The sequence below is a fragment of the Zootoca vivipara genome, chromosome 6, assembly GCF_965207765.1.
Source record: "Zootoca vivipara chromosome 6, rZooViv2.hap1.1, whole genome shotgun sequence".
Lineage (NCBI taxonomy): Eukaryota > Metazoa > Chordata > Lepidosauria > Squamata > Lacertidae > Zootoca > Zootoca vivipara.
This window is the reverse complement of record NC_142589.1, coordinates 59,344,134-59,361,625: the sequence shown is the minus strand read 5'-3', so window position 1 is coordinate 59,361,625 and position 17,492 is coordinate 59,344,134. Positions and strand designations below refer to the sequence as shown.

The 17,492-nt window shown below is 43.5% G+C and overlaps 1 protein-coding gene across 1 annotated transcript; it reads left to right on the top strand.

The window, feature by feature from the left end:
• Window positions 1-940: 940 nt before the first annotated feature.
• Window positions 941-17,048, top strand: FUCA1 (alpha-L-fucosidase 1). The gene is made up of 8 exons (XM_035119388.3): window positions 941-1,348; window positions 5,152-5,286; window positions 5,418-5,555; window positions 6,638-6,743; window positions 8,191-8,391; window positions 9,448-9,638; window positions 11,707-11,806; window positions 14,448-17,048. The coding sequence occupies exons 1-8, from the start codon at window positions 972-974 to the stop codon at window positions 14,586-14,588; spliced, it is 1,389 nt and encodes a 462-aa protein (XP_034975279.3). The 5' UTR covers window positions 941-971; the 3' UTR covers window positions 14,589-17,048.
• The last annotated feature ends 444 nt before the right edge of the window (window positions 17,049-17,492 follow it).

Below are 17,492 nucleotides of genomic sequence, written 5' to 3'. Positions count from 1 at the left end.
ATTAAACTTTCTCACTGCGTCCAATTTTTTCCTCTTAGGAATTCTACAAGATATTAGTTTTAAACCCAAGTTCTTCCAAATATGTTCCAAATTTTTCCCAATCGTTATTAAACTTTTTATTTGAACCACCCCTTATCGAATTTGTCAGTTTGGCCAGATCCATATAATTTATTAACTTCTCTTGCCAATCTCTAATCGTGGGTACTTCCTGGGATTTCCATAATTTAGCGATTAAAATTCTCGCTGCCGCTACGGAGTACAAAAATATCTTCTCGTCCTTTTTTTCTACTTCTTGCTCAACCATGCCTAGTAGGAAAGACTCTGGGGTTTTCCTAATATTGTATTTAAATATTTTCTTTAACTCTTCCATTACCCCACTCCAAAAGGGCTTTATCTTAGCGCAATACCACCATACATGTAAAAATGTGCCTGTTTCCATCTGACATCTCCAACACTTGTTATCTTTAATTTTATACATTTTATAGATCTTTACCGGCGTCAGAGACCACCGATAAAACATTTTTATTAGGTTTTCTCTAATTGCCTCTGACGCCGTGAATTTCCAGGTTACCCTCCAGAGTCTTTCCCACTTATCCATTTCTATTATTTTACCCAACTATGAAATTTGAACCCTGATCTGGTACTGCAGTCAGTGCATCCGGCTTGCCTTTGGAGCTACCATTCAGAGTTTATGCGACAGCTTATTTTTCTTTTGGCTGTTGTTACGACTTTCTATCTTAACCTCGTATGGAAGCCGCCTTGGGAAAGACTTGCGAATTACTGTGCAAGCCACATCGCCCACTTCCTTTCTCGAGATCCAAGTCCTTGGGAGGCTGCTCGAGTTCCGCTCCTGTCGCGTGCTTATTATGCATGATTACATATGGGAGCGAGGCTGCGATTGGCCGAGGGAAGCGCTTGCTGGCGCCAATCCGGAAGCGCCGTTCTGAGCGGCGATTGCTGAGGGAAAAGACATGGAGAGGGGTCGGAGGCTTTTCCTGTGGGCGGCGGCGGCGGCGTGGTGGCTCTGCTTGGTCGGGGCAGCCTCTGCCTCGGCGCCCCCTCAGCGCTACACCCCCGACTGGCCCAGCTTGGATGCTCGGCCGCTGCCGGGCTGGTTCGACGCCGCCAAGGTCGGCGTGTTTGTCCACTGGGGGGTCTTCTCAGTGCCGGCCTGGGGCTCCGAGTGGTTCTGGTGGCAGTGGCGGGGCGAGAAGCAGCCCGACTTCGACCGCTTCGTCCAGGCGCGCTTCCCGCCTGGCACCAGCTACGAGGACTTCGCCCCGCACTTCACCGCCCGCGACTTCCAGCCCCGGCAGTGGGCGCGGCTCTTCCAGCAGGCCGGCGCCAGGTCAGCAGGAGACGGGCGGAGCGGGCAGCAGAGGCCGCTTCTCCATATCGGCCGGCCTGTGGATTAGCTTAGCACGATTGAGCAATGATAATATTAATAATAATGGTGTATAATAATCCATGTGACAAACAGCACCGCGCGGACTGCGTTAATCGCAGTTGTTGTTATGAATTTCCCGCCCTTCACCCTAAGGTCCCAGGGTGGGCTACAACATGAAAAGAACACATCAAAAGCAGTTTAAAACAACAATCACAGAAACAATACCAGGATATAAGTTAAATAAGCAGGGAGACAATATACAATCTTGTCGTACTCCTTTCCCAATTTTGAACCAATCAGTTGTTCCATATCCAGTTCTAACTGTAGCTTCTTGTCCCACATAGAGATTTCTCAGGAGACAGATGAGGTGATCAGGCACTCCCATTTCTTTAAGAGCTTGCCATAGTTTGCTGTGGTCGACACAGTCAAAGGCTTTTGCATAGTCAATGAAGCAGAAGTAGACGTTTTTCTGGAACTCTCTAGCTTTCTCCATAATCCAGCGCATGTTTGCAATTTGGTCTCTGGTTCCTCTGCCCCTTCGAAATCCAGCTTCTGGGAGTTCTCGGTCCACATACTGCTTAAGCCTGCCTTGTAGAATTTTAAGCATAACCTTGCTAGCGTGTGAAATGAGCGCAATTGTGCGGTAGTTGGAGCATTATTTGGCACTGCTCTTCTTTGGGATTGGGATGTAGACTGATCTTCTCCAATCCTCTGGCCACTGCTGAGTTTTCCAAACTTGCTGGCATATTGGGTGTAGCACCTTAACAGCATCATCTTTTAAAATTTTAAATAGTTCAGCTGGAATATCATCACTTCCACTGGCCTTGTTATTAGCAGTGCTTTCTAAGGCCCATTTGACTTCACTCTCCAAGATGTCTGGCTCAAGGTCAGCAACTACACTACCTGGGGTGTTACGAGACCTCCATATCTTTCTGGTATAATTCCTCTGTGTATTCCTGCCACCTCTTCTTGATGTCTTCTGCTTCTGTTAGGTCCTTTCCACCTTTGTCCTTTATTATGGTAATCTTTGTACGAAATGTTCCTTTCATATCTCCAATTTTCTTGAACAGATCTCTGGTTTTTCCCATTCTGTTGTTTTCCTCTATTTCTTTGCATTGCTCGTTTAAGAAGGTCCTCTTGTCTCTCCTTGCTATTTTTTGGAAATCTGCATTCAATTTCTTATATCTTTCACTATCTCCCTCGCATTTTGCTTGCCTTCTCTCCCCTGCTATTTGTAAGGCTTCATTGGACAGCCATTTTGCTTTCTTGCATTTCCTTTTCATTGGGATGGTTTTTGTTGCTGCCTCCTGTATAATGTTACGAGCCTCCATCCATAGTTCTTCAGGCACTCTGTCCACCAAATCTAAATCCTTAAACCTGTTCCTCACTTCCACTGTGTATTCATAAGGGATTTGATTTAGATTGTGTCTTACTGGCCCAGTGGTTTTTCCTACTTTCTTCAGTTTAAGCTGGAATTTTGCTATAAGAAGCTGATGATCTGAGCCACAATCAGCTCCAGGTCTTGTTTTTGCTGGCTGTATTGGGCTTCTCCATCTTTGGCTGCAGAGAATATAAAGGTAAAGGGACCCCTGACCATTAGGTCCAGTCGTGACCGACTCTGGGGTTGCGCGCTCATCTCGCATTATTGGCCGAGGGAGCCGGCGTATAGCTTCCAGGTCATGTGGCCAGCATGACAAAGCCGCTTCTGGCAAACCAGAGCAGCACATGGAAACGCCGTTTACCTTCCCGCTGTAGCGGTTCCTATTTATCTACTTGCATTTTGACGTGCTTTCGAACTGCTAGGTTGGCAGGAGCTGGGACCAAGCAACGGGAGCTCACCCCGTCACAGGGATTCGAACCGCCGACCTTCTGATCAGCAAGCCCTAGGCTCAGTGGTTTAACCACAGCGCCACCTGGGTCCCTCATGCAGAGAATATAATCAATCTGATTTGATGCTGCCCATCTGGTGATGTCCATGTGTAGAGTCGTCTCTTGTGTTGTTGGAAAAGGGTGTTTGTAATGATCAGCTTGTTCTCTTGACAGAACTCTATTAGCCTTTCCCCTGCTTTGTTTTGCACTCCAAGGCCAAACTTGCCAGTTGTTCCTTTTATCTCTTGACTCCCTACTTTAGCATTCCAATCCCCTATAATGAGAAGAACATCCTTCTTTGGTGTCATTTTTAGAAGGTGGTGTAAGTCTTCATAGAATTGGTCAATTTCAGTTTCTTCAGCACCGCTAGTTGGTGCATAAACTTGGATTACTGTGATGTTAAAAGGTCTGCCTTGGATTCATATCGAGATCATTCTATCATTTTTGAGATTGCATCCCAGTACAGCTTTCGCCACTCTTTTGTTGACTATGAGGGCCACTCCATTTCTTTTACGGGATTCTTGCCCACAGTAGTAGATATGATGGTCATCCGAACTGAATTCGCCCATTCCCACCCATTTTAGTTCACTGATGCCCAGGATGTCAATATTTATTCTTGCCATCTCATTTTTGACCACATCTAGTTTACCAAGGTTCATGATTCTTATATTCCAGGTTCCTATGCAATATTTTTCTTTACAGCATTGGACTTTCCTTTCGATTCCAGGCATATCCGCAACTGAGCGACCTTTCAACTTTGGCCCAGCCGCTTCATCAGCTCTGAATCTACTTGTACTTGTCCTCTGCTCTTCCTCAGTAGCATGTTGGACTTAAGTTAGTTATGTTCATTATCTTCATTGGGTCTGCTCTGAGTCGGAATAGCAATGTATACGACCCTTGATTTAAAAGGACTTATCCATAGATAAGTGCTATGGTCCATGGGATCACGAAGAGTCGGACACGACTAAACGACTAAACAACAACAATTCATAGAAAACAATACAGTAAAAGGAGGGGGAAGGATACAAAATGAAGTGGAATGGGGAAGTCATTGCAGAAGTTACAAGAGGTCAAAGATTTTGGAGAAGAAGTTCAATCACTCGCAGAGAGGAAGAGAGATAAGGGGCCAGAGTATGAAAAGGGGAAAAAAGGAAAGTAGTAACTGGATAAAATGTAGGGCAATGAAGAAACAGGGAAGCCAGCAAAACAAGAAATGGAAAAAACCCAGCTGTACAGGCACCAGAAATAAGAATGGAGGAGAAAGGGTGAATCTGAGAGAGCCTACAAAGAGAATTTCAGTCATCAAACTGGGAAAGAATAAAAGAAGAGACCTGTGTTTTTGCAGAAGATAACAGAATACACTAGCAATAGTTAAAAGTTTTTACAGTGTCTTGAAAAGTACTGTACACAGGGAGAAAGCAAAATAGAAGCATAACTTAAGTGTCTTTCAGGCTGACTTGTTTATTAAGCGTTTATCCTAATTTGGTTGCAGGGAGATTAGATGTCATTGGCTATTTAATGAGCATTCATTCTAATTTGTTTGTGGGGTGGTTAAATGCCATTGCATCAAAGCAAATGTTATCCCAACTTTCCAGTGCATTTTCCTGTTGCTTATTGCAAAAAGTCAGACCTTTTGGGAAGTGGGTTTTCTGCGAGACCTCCCAATCAGCTATAATTGTACAACCTTAATTAGCTGGTACATGATTGAATCTCACATTAAAATAGTGGCGGTCTGGAAGTGCAGCCAGAGTGAGAGAAAATGAAGTGATTTAACAAAGTTGGGAAGCCCCATCTTGGTCTAGTCTCTCCAGCTCTCACCTACGCTCCCTGTTAGATTTGGGAATATTGTTGATTAATTTTCTTCCCTTCTAATCCTGTGGTTTTGGTGCCTACAGATATGTGGTGTTGACTACAAAGCATCATGAAGGCTTCACCAACTGGGGGTCCACCGTGTCATGGAACTGGAATTCAGTAGATACGGGGCCCCATCGAGACTTGGTGGGTGAACTGGGGGATGCTCTCAGAGAAAGGTATCTATGTGGGTTAACAAGTGGGGAGTGGAAGCTCATTGCTGTGCAGGGGCCTGGGCTTCACAGCCTTCTGCTGACATCCAGACCTATCTAATTCTATTTCTGTGTTTCCCCATTTGTTTCATCTTTAGGAACATACACTATGGACTGTACCATTCCCTCTATGAATGGTTTAACCCGCTCTATTTATTGGACAAAAAAAATGGCTTCAAGAGTCAGCTTTTTGTCTATGGCAAGACCCTGCCTGAGCTTTATGACCTTGTTTTGAGGTAAGATTGAACAACCTCCACTTACATGCTTGCTCCCTACCAAGCCCCATTGAGCAAAGTGAGAGTTTCAAGTAAATTGGGTTGCTCAGAGGTTCCCCCTTGCTACTTGTTGCCATGGTAGATAGTTATTGTTCATGCAACACTTAACAGATTGTAAGGGGCTGTATAAAGTTGCATAGGCCTCCTCTGCCATAGTCCCAACATTCTACCACCATGTTTCCTACAGCGAAACCATGACTTAGCTATGAAATCTCAAATGGTTCACTATGTGTCCCCTTAAACTACCTTGGTGGGTTGTTGTTAGGATGAAATGAGTAAGTTCATATGCAGTGTCTTGATCTCCTTGAGGAAGGGCAGGATATATATGTCAGGGCTATATATGCATATGCATGTACTGTATTGTTTTGATAGTCTTAGAGGGGGAAATAGCTGGGCAAGCCACTGAAGCCCTGCCTCTCAGGCCCTGTCATGGTTACTTATTTAGAAATGGTAGCCAAGCTTTGTCCCACCCCCTTCAGCTCTATTGTAGGCATGTTTACTCAGATGTAAATTGTACTGTGTTCAGTGGGGTTTGCTTGCAGGTAAGTGTGCATAGGATTGCAGTCTTAGTGAGTGTAAAGGTCAATCCCTTTTGTTTTGCCCATAGTGGCTTCCAGAATTTCAGCAAACAACACTGACAGACTTTCAAGCATATCTTTACAGATGAGAGAGCTAGGAATTTTTTTTTGGGGGGGGGGAACCCACTCAAGTTCTGTACCTGGTGTCCAATTTTATGCTTTATGGAACTGCAGTACATATGCAACCTTATAACTTTGTCATTTCTAAAAGATGTTTGTAGTACACAAAGAACTCCAGTTTTGTAATAAGAATGTAGGTTTCTTGCATGCAGACGACTGGCACAATAGGCTTCTGTCCACCCGGTCATTTGTAGACAAGTGCAGTTAGCACACTTGGTGTAGAAAGGTGGGGTATAAATTGTTGTAATGCATTTACAAAATAATTGAATACCACAAGCAGCTATTAGTGGCTCATCTGCAGAAAGACCAACTCAGACTTATGACGCAACGGTACTTGCATCTTAGATACAAGCCAGATCTCATTTGGTCTGATGGAGACTGGGAGGCACCAGATACTTACTGGAACTCAACCTCTTTCCTCGCCTGGCTTTACAATGACAGTCCAGTCAAGGTATCTCAATTTCCTTCATGTTTACTGATCAGTTAAAAAGGTTAAGAACTGGGTAGTCTCCTTGTTTGCGTTTGAGATGAATCTCTTAGAATGGTTTCTGGTATATGGGGTTGTCGCATTTTTGTGCTCCTTTGTAAATTCCGCCCCTTTCCTCCGGGGTGAGATGTATGAATTGCTTCTGATGCAGGATCAGCTTATGGTTATGATTATATATGTGTTGCCTTATTATACCCAAAGTTCTCATGGCAGTTTATAAACAAATATTTAAACCTACAACTACAATAACTAAAAAAGATCACACTAAGTGTCCCTCCAAGAGTGCACTTCCTGCCATAAAATTAATCACACACAATCACCGCAAAACCATAAGCAGCTAAAAACCTTCCATTGAGCTAGGGAGAGAATGATGTCAGTATTCAAATATTTGGGTGTACAGTATTTTTTTAAAAAAACCAATCCGACAGTGAAAAGATGTTAGGTTTGCAGCCAGGTGCACCTTTCTGGGGAAAGTGATCCAAAGGTAGGGAGCCTCTAAGAGAAAAGCCACTTTCTCACGCGGTGACCTTCTGCACCTCCTTTGGAGATGGTATTCAGAAAAGGGCTCCAGAGATGACCAGGGGGTTCTGAGCAGGTTCATAAGGGAAGGGGCAATAGAGTGCTCATCCATATGAAACTTTATAGGTTAAAATTAGCACTTTGAATTTGACCTGGAAATCAGCTGAAAGCAAGTACAGCTGTTATTAGATTATTCATCGTCCCAGTTCCACTTATAAATATGGCAGCCAGATTTTGCACCAGCTGAAGTTCATGAAGCCTCTTCAGAGGTAGCCCCACATATAACACGTTATACTAGACTTAATGCAATGTTACCAGAGCATAGGCAGCCTATCTCCATCCAGCACCCTCATCCAGTCTGTTACTGCAACTAGACGGCTGAATGTATGTACAAACTTAGCTGAAAGGCATTTGCTTAAGGTGAGATGATACGGAAATTCCACCAGCAGCAGCTCATTCCCACATGCTGATTGCCACCCAATGCTGCAGTCATCTGGGAATGGGCAGACAACAAGCCAGGATTCTGTGATATTGGAACTAAACTGTAGCAAAGTCTTTATCCTCACTGCACTGTCAGGGAGCTGGGCGCAAGCCCAAGCCTTTGTTAAGGCTCATTCCAGCTCAGGCACAAGTCATGCTTTTGTGTGAATGAGGCCACTTTCTTCAGAGTGCTAACAGGGATTCTACAGCCATCTATAGGTCCACGTGTTGCTGTCCCCCGTCTTTGATCCAAAGCAAAGTGGACGAGCAGAACACACTGGATACTTCCATTTTTATCCTGAAACATTAAGCTCTGTTTTATCTGGAGGATTTCACACGCACCTGTAATTATTGAAGATTGTAGCATAAGGCAAAACAGCTGCAGTTATTTCCTATGAATCTCTCCCTCTAGGATACTGTAGTGGTGAATGATCGATGGGGCATCAATTGCTCTTGCCACCATGGAGGCTACTATAACTGTCAAGATAAATACAAGCCTGGCACTCTGCCAGACCACAAGTGGGAGATGTGCAGCTCTATTGACAGGAGTTCTTGGGGGTATCGAAGCAACATGCAAATCAATGAACTCATGGATGAATCCAGCATCATTCAGGTGAGCACTTAGAAGTGTAAACAAAGGCCAAGGATTGGCTGTCCAACAATGATGTTGCAAAAGCTTGCAGAGAGTTGCCTGGAGGTTGCAACAGCCAGAGCAGAGGTTTGAATTGAGCCCCATCTCTAGTTAAAGTAGGCCACATTCTTTAGGAAAATGCTAGATACTTTTGTACTTCAGCTTAAACACATGTAAATGGTGCTGGAGAAGCTCAGTATCTTAAAAAATAGGCTTTTTCAATCTTCCCCAAACCGACTATACTGTTGGATGCTTGTGAGGTTATGGAATTTCCTAAGTCTTTCAGGAAAAAGGAGGCAGGTGTCTGGGTTGTTCTAGAGCAGGGTGGCTGATGTGTTGTTGTCCCCCCCCCCGGATGTTGGACTACAGCTGCCGTCATCCTTGACAACTACTATTAGGGGGGAACCCGGCCAGATGGGCGGGGTATAAATAATAAATTATTAATTATTATTATTATTATTATTATTATTATTATTATTATTATTATTAACATTTGCTAGTTGCTTTATCTTGCCCACTGAAACCCAAAGCGACTTACGAACAGACAGTAAACCCAACATAGATACATTAAAACCAAGAGGAAAGAGAAGGACATTAAAAACATCTCATTCACTTCTAAAAGATCACAGATAGTTAAAGGCCAAAGACCTGTTTAGAGAGTGTTTGCCTGGCACTTAAAGATTGTAGTGAAGGTGCCAGGAGAGCCTCCCTGGGGAGAGCATTCTACAAATGGGGAGCCCCTGCAGAAAAGGCCCGTTGTCATGTTGCCACTGTCCGGACCTCTAGCAGAGAAGGCACATGAAGAAGGGCCTCAGAGGATGAGTGCAGGGTCCAGGTTGGTTCATATGGGGAGAAGTGGTCTTTGAGGTATTGTGGACCATGTTGTCTCCCCTGTTCTAGAGTATCCTTTTTCAGTGTAAAGGACTGAACTAGTTGACTCAAACAGGCACTTGCAATTTTATTGCTCCTTTGGGGAATGGCTTTCTTTCTCTCTTGACTGAAAAATGTTTATATGTTCTGTTTCTGTCTTTACCACAGGAACTTGTGCAAACTGTGAGCTATGGTGGAAACTATCTTCTCAATGTGGGGCCCACGAAAGAAGGGGTGATCGCTCCAGTCTTCCAAGAAAGGCTCCTAGCCCTTGGGAAGTGGCTAGGCATTAATGGGGAGGCCATTTATGAATCAAAGCCATGGAGAATACAAAAGGAGAATTGCAATTGCAGCACATGGTATGGCAAAAACTAATACAAAAGGGGGCTGCTTCTTGAAGATTCAGGGAGGTAGCCTCTAATGCTTCAGCTACCTGTAGTTGTACCATCATTTTCATAGCAATGTCACAATGTCACAGTGTCTTCATGTATATTTGGTTGCAGTGTTGGCCTTCTTAATGTGATGAGTAAACTGTGTTAGAACCTCTTTAGGAACGAGGACACTTACACAAAATTCCTTTTGTAGTATCTTACACAGATTCAGGTATGAAAGAAAATCTAGTCTCTATAAGCCTTTATTATAAGGTTACCAGATTTTTTTCAAAGAATCCGGGGACACTTTTCTTTTTTGAAAAGAGGGGGAAAATGTTTTTATAATTATTTTAAAAAATTAAAAAATTATTTCTTCTGTGGTCTCCTCTGTCGTGTGGCCTTCCTCTGGGCCTCAGCCTGCTCTCTTGGAGCACTAGTCGCCATGGAGTAGGCTTGGGTTGGGCCTGGGCTCGGTCACATGTCCTTGCCCTCCTGGTGCTCTCCTACCTCTCCTCCTCAGCGGCAGCAGCAGGGGTGCGGCAAAGTCAGGGCTCCCCTCATTTTCTCCTTCCTCTTTCTCTCTCCTCCTCCTCCTCTTCTCCTTGCGTCAGCTCCGGAGTTTTTACTGGCCCCAGAGCACCATTGGGCAGTTGGCTGGGTGGCCAGGCGCTCTTGCTCCTGGCTCGATTCAGGTCATGCAGGGGGTGTGTGTCAGCAGTTCCCCCAGTTTTTTTTAAAAGCGGTTCCCCCAGTTGACGCGCCGGGCGTCCACGGTTCGCCCTTGGCAGCGGCAGTCTCAGCAGCCTGGAGCCAGCCTGGTAGTGCAGTTGGCTCTGGCTGGCTTCAGGAGCTGCTCATTGCCATGACGCCCGCCATTTTGCCTTGCCGGAAAATCCCCATATGATGTGTCTTGTGCCATTGAACCAATCACACAACATTCATTCCCTACTAATAAATCTACAACACTTAAAATATAAATCCCGGGACATTAAATGAAATCCGGGGACATTCTGGGGATGGATTTTGTCCGGGGACAAATTTGTAAATCCAGGGACTGTCCCTGGGAAACTGGGACGTCTGGTAACCAAACTTTATTACCAAGACACTATTTTACTGAGGTAGTAAGAAGGGCAGACCTTTTGCATGTGCTGCAGTAGTTCAAAGAAAACTGAAATGCAAGAGGCCTCACCTTAGAAAAAGACATAAAGTATCGCCAATCACAGGTGACGCAGGCTGTCAGAGTATTTGATTGGACTGCAGTTCTCTACTCTTTCAGCACCCAAAGCCCATGAAGGTTTGCTATTCAGATTAATGCTTTCCTTTCTTGCTGTGCTTTGCTTTATTTTACTTAATGAGAAGGTTCGTATTAGATTTAACATCTGAAACCACAGCTGGCTTTGTTTTGTTTAAATGCTGGTTACACTTTTAAATCTTGGTTGACTTTTTGGTATTTGCTACATTGGGGGTAGTTATTTTATTTATCTAAAAGATGCACACATTGCCATTTCACCAATTATCTCCAAGACAGCTTTTCATAGATCACAGAATTGAATCATCTAGTTCAACCCCCATTCATTGCAGGAATAATTTTTGCTATTAAAAGCTCCCCTGTATACATCAGCTATGACATGGTGATGCGCTAAATCCTAAGTAGAGGCAGAGATGAGAGAATACCAATTCTGAAAGTCTTTCAGGAGCAGAGAACATTTAAAAGAGAATAGCCCAGCATAGAACTCTAATGGAAAGTTTGCACAGGCCCCTGCCAGACCCACCTCCAAGTTGGTGACGGCAGCAGTTGAAAAGCAAGGACAGACTGTCATGCAATGTTTGCTTTTAGGGGGTGTGAGTGTAAAGGTGGACTTTGAGGCTTTCATCATTCTTGGCCACGCAGCCACAACATGAGAGGGTGGAAGAAGCACTAGATCCCTGCAAACATCAGCAAGGGAAGGTATTTCCGAAACAGATGTTCTACTCCTGCAAAAGATAGGTGCTTTTTCTTTGCTTTGGAATTTTTGTGTTTCTTTCCACAACTTTGCTTTGCAATGTATTTTCTCAGGTACACTTCAAAGGGAGCAACAGTCTATGCCATCTTCTTGACTTGGCCAGAAAGCAGTGTGTTGATTCTTCCATCACCTGTCTCATCTGCAACTACTAAAGTAAGGAAAGAAGGGAAAGCAGGCCTGAAAATTGCATCTACTGGCATCTCAATAGTTTTTAACATTTCTTAAACCTCTGTTATGACAAAGAATAATTCTCTAGTAGGAACTTGAATACCCCGTATTCAATCCGAATATGAAATTACCTTAGTCTGGCTATTGGTCCGTCTATACCAGGGTTGACCAAATAAGTGCCCTCTCAGTTACCTTTGCCAAGATACAGTAGAAGTTGTGCTGGATTTCGCTTGAAAGGAAATGCAACACAGAATCTCCATATCAGATTCATACGCATATTTGCTCTGGAAAGGCAAAGTACCCCTTCAAGTATCACTTCATATCACCCATGTTCATGTGCTCCATATATGGGTACCCATTTCTGCTAAATGATGGCAACTTAAACCCTGACTGTCCAAGAGGAGGCTGGATTGTTCCTGATCCTGAACATGGCTGCTGATGGTCTTGGGCAAAGCTCTCTCCTAGCTCTGCTTCTTGAGATCTTTTTAACTGGAAATACCAAGAGTTGAACCTGCATCTTCATGCTGTTAGGGCACCTCCCCAGTTATCTGATTAGCTGGGTTTGACCTCTGAGGGGCAGGGAAAACTGCCCAGCATGAAGGCAAGTAGCTCCTTCCATCTCCCCCACCCCATGCATTGCTCTTGCCCACTTTAGGGCTGCAGATTCGCTGGTCTTATAGCTGGCTCCAGGTCACTATGATGCCCACACCAGAAAATGATAGGAGTGCATTGTTTGCATTTCCCTATCAGTCACGTGCCTTCCCAGATTCTCTTCTCTTCCTTTTGTGGGGAGGCTATAAATTAACCCAGAGGCTGCAGCCTCTGCTCCTTGTAAGTAATGCAGTTGGGTGAGGTGGGCAGCAGGAGAAGTAGTAACTACAGTGTAGGAAGGCAGCCTGTCAGTGGTCAATATAGTTGCTGAGTATTTCCAAGAGATTAATTTATTTGGGATATTTATAATTAGCCCTGTCTCAGAAAGAGCTCAGGGTGATATACATCAAAACATATCAACAAAAATACAGCATATATAACTAAAGCATATTCAAATGAGGGGGGAAATTGTAGCAGCTAATTAAAACACATATATTGCTGCTCAGGGTAAATCTTCTATTATAAGACTGCATAAATAAATTGAACTGAAATTCACTTGTAGAAGAAGATCATTCCAGAGATGGGGCCTTACCACAGAAAAGTTCCTTCTATACAGTACATCCCCTCACCCTGAATCCTGGCGGGGGCTGTGAACAGAGCTGCTCCCTCCCCCTTCTCATTGGCTGATTTTAAGATCAAGCTGTCTGGCATTGGAGCAGATGCTCTAGCAGATATTTGGGCCCAAAGCTGGTTAGGGCTTTTAGGCCATCTTTAACACCTTGAATCAGACCTGGTAGCCCACAGGCGGGCAGTGTAGAGCTTTCAGGGTTCGCACATGTTCCCATCTTGCTGTGCCATCTGGCAGCCGCAGGTTTTCACTCCTAAAATTGCCCTGTGACTCTTCAGAAAATTAGATTGCCGCAAATAATCAGAGATGCCCCTCCCTTCAACAGGCCATTGTAGCCAGAATGTTCTGTAATAGACTTAAACAGCAAAATGCCATCTGAAAACAGAGTTCACATCGTTAAATGCCACTTTATAAGAATGTTATTTGCTTCCGCTTGCATCCTGTGTATGTGGTCTACCCCGTGCACTGCAATCACTTTTTACTTCCTCATTTCTGACAAGAGATCAATCTGTGCAGGTGGGTAGTGTGTTGGGAAGGAAGCAGCTGTTGTTTTGTACCTGTTCAGGTACCCACAATCCCTAAACTCTTCAGGCCTTAAGCCAGTAAGCAGGTGCTTGGCAAATGTCTGTACCTTAAAGTTACTTTTTCTCATTCTTGGTATTTTCTTAACTGCAATAAGCTTGATAAAGGCAGTCCCCTCCTTACAATCTTGGTACAGTTTGTTTTTACAGTGGTACAGTTTTCTCTTAAAGAGCACAGTGAAAACCTTAACCCTAATTGAAACTTGCCATTTCCATACTCTTCCTTTCTTGGAAACGCTTATGAAGCAGGTGATATTTCTGAAATCATTGTGCTTTATTCTGAACAGTCCTTCCACCCTAATTCTGAATGGTTTGAAGACAGTGAGCTGTTTAGCGCAATGGGATCCTTCTTGCAGTAGCTGTTTATTTATATTTCTCATGTTTATATCCCACAATTCCAAGAAGCTTAAAGCAGTGTACATGGTGCTCCCCCACTCCATTTTCTCCTCACAGCAACCCTGTGAGGTGGGTTAGACTGAGAGACTGTGACTGGTCCAGGATCCCCTAGTGAGCTTCATGGATAAGTGGGGATTTGGACCCTGGTCTCCCAGTCTTAACACTAACCACTACTACTCACTGATTAACACACAGTACCTGCATTGAGCTCATGGCCCAGCTAGGATGCTGCGGAGGGGTGGCCATGTCACTGAGAAAAGATGTGCAATCATAATACAGTATACATTACTAGCCAGGTTATGAGCCGTTTGGTGGTTCCACATGCTCTGCAAGGCTGATATGGAGATTGCTAGCTATGTGAACCAGCCTAATATCTTACAATGTTTTTGTATAAAGTAACAAATTAACACCTTTTGTTTCCTTGTTGTAGGTGACTATGTTGGGATTCTCTGAACCTTTGAAATGGCAGGTAGCCCCAGACAAAGGACTGAAGATCATGCTGCCCTCTGCTATTCCTTCACTTCTCCGTCTACAGCATGGCTGGACTCTTAAGCTAGTGGGAGTGGCATGATGGTGAAGTTGGAAGGAAATTGAGGAACGTCTGTTTCTCTCTCAGTGACAAACCATTCAAGCTGGTGTGATTACTGGCATGAATGGGTTTGAAATGGTGGGTGGGCAGGGCTTAAAAGATGGGTCTGCAATTAAATGCAATGTTTTATGTGTTAGCAATCCTTAGATGTTGCATTTCAGCAGGGAGAAACCGAAAAACGGGCACTCTCCCAGCAGGATTTAATTTGCCTGACACAAATGTCCAAAAGCATTCTGCTGTAATGCATTGAGCATCATTTGCACGGAATAAGAACTCTCTCCAGTAACTTCTTGGGGAAATTAGCTTGGGCTGTAGTGAGTTCCACTTCACTCACATGTTATGGGGAACTATACCTAGTGGCTAACTGAACACCAAAGTTATTGTGATCTTGGCCACTTAGCTTGAAATAAACTGTGATCCTTGCCTTAGCATTACACCTGAAGCAGAAATTGTGGTTTATTTCAGCCTCAACATACCCTGATCTGTAGCCAAGGTTTGTTCTTGGCTTACTGATGATGCTTTGTTAGAGCAAAAGAAACCATGATTCCTGGCTTAGCATTACCTCCAAAACTGGGGTCATGGTTTGTTTTGCTCTGATGCTAAGCCAGGGATCATGGTTTGGGTCCACTTGCAGGAAAGGGACAAAAACAGCTCTGAAAAGTACATTCCAGCAAACCATTACCTGGTATACTGTGACGTGCAAACTTAGGCCATCGATTAGGGGTGAAATGAGCAGAGCTCAGCAATTGATCTCAGTTGAATTAGAGCAGGTCTCCCATTTATGTATTACTTTACACTGGAGGAGTCACAAAGGAGTTTCCAGAGACAACAGCATACAGTCGACAATAAATAAAAAAAATCAAAATGAAACAGATCTACTAAGTATAAAACAAAATAACTATTTTAAGTGTTCATTCACAAAAATCACTCAAAAACATGAATAACTGCCCCATCCAATAAGTATGAACACCAAAAAATATATGTCCAAAACATAGACCATTAGTATGATGAGGTACTAATTAGAATTTTGAAAGCTTCTGAAAAGTGTTTTGCTTGGAAGTGGAAAGGAGAGGCCTTGTATCTAAGTTCACAAACCAGCAAAGTCCAATGGGAGGGAACACAGAATTAACTAGAATCACTGGTAACAAGCCACCAATACATCACAGTTGTGGGGCAATAGATAATTAAATGCCAGATTTTGGTGCAGTGATTTGAGGGGAACAAAACAACTTTGTTCTTGGAAGCCAGTGATGATATGACCTTCATGTTTTCAGAATTGTGTAAGTTCATCCCTTGCAAAAAGTGGAACATGAGCCCATGTAGAACAGGAAAAGGACACTCTTGGAATGGGTTTCAAGGTCTAGGCTTACAAATCAATTAAGAATTCATTTGTAAATAAGAAAAGTAGCTGGTCCCTCACTTGCCTTTCTCATGCATTCTATGATGAAGAGTTAATGCTAGCTTGAAACATCCAGTTAATTTATATTGCTGCATTTGGCATTAGGTGCCTTTTCCACAGGCATGGCTGGCAAAATTTAGAAACTTTCACCAAGGGCTGCTCATCTCACCCTGTTTTTCCTTAGCTAGGCCCTTCCCTTATGTCAAGGGTAGCAAATCTGGTGCCCTCTAGATGTTGGACTCGAACATCCCTGACAACTAGTCATGTTAGCTGTGGCTGATGGAAGTTGTAGTCCAACATCAGGAGGATACCATGTTGGTAACATATAAACTATAGCATATAAACTTCCATAACATATAAACTTCCATAGCATATAAACCTTTTACCCCGTTTCTTGAGGATGTTCTTGTGCTCCAAAAGTACAAGCTAATCATGCAATTGGGGGCAAGTGTGGCTCTGAGTGAAGGGTATGAGTCATTGGGTTGAAACGTTGACCCTGCAAGGGATGGATGTGGGATCTGTGGCACTACAGATGTTACATTCCTGCTCCCATCTGCACCAGCCTGTTGAGGAGAATGGAATTTGTAGCTGTGCAACATCTGCAGGACTACAGGTTCTCCATCTCTGCTGCAAGGGGTATGTGGCAATCAACTGCATTCTGCCGCCCCCACGATGGGCTCTAGACTACGATCAAGCAATGCAGTAGATCCCAGCAGGTTTAAGGAGTGTGTTGCATTTGCTTAGCAACTATAACAGGTGATTTCATCACCTCCATTATATGGCCTATAATGACAAAATACAACAGACAGTATCTATATTTCAAAGGGAAACTTGTACGGTGCAACTCTGTAAATGAATGACTATAAATCTGATGTTTATTTTTTTTAAAAAAAAATTCATAAAGCCAAACAACCACACAGTATGAGTTGTCCTTCTGATGTGTTATTCTGCAATGTATTGATCACAGTGCCTTTTCTGTTTTTCATATCTGATTTCAAATGTTGGTTTTGCAAAAATAATAAAACATTGGAATTGAAGTAAAAGCATTGCATGATCTGAATATAAGGCATTGCAACAAGTGAGGTTTGGAAGCAAAATGGGTAAGAACTTGAGAAGGGGTAGGCAGCCATTAGAACTGGCTTGTGAGAATGCCCTTTGTGGTGTCCAGTTTTTCTGCACATAAAATGCAGCTTTTCAGTTATCCTGTGGAATAATAATACCACATTTAATCACCATCTTAGTATTATCATCTCCATAATAGATAAGCATAGGATTAGAGTATAGTGGGTTTATCTAGGGCTGGCAGCTCACAGCATGGACACAGGCTCTTGAGAAAGTCAAGGAGACACCAGAGGTGCCATTATTTTACTCCCAATACTTACTGGTCCAATCATTAATTGCAGTGCCGTGAAGTAACTGTCAACCTCAAAAGCTCAAGCTCAGTGCCAGTTAGGGGGATCCAAAAAATGCAATTGATGTCATCTGTC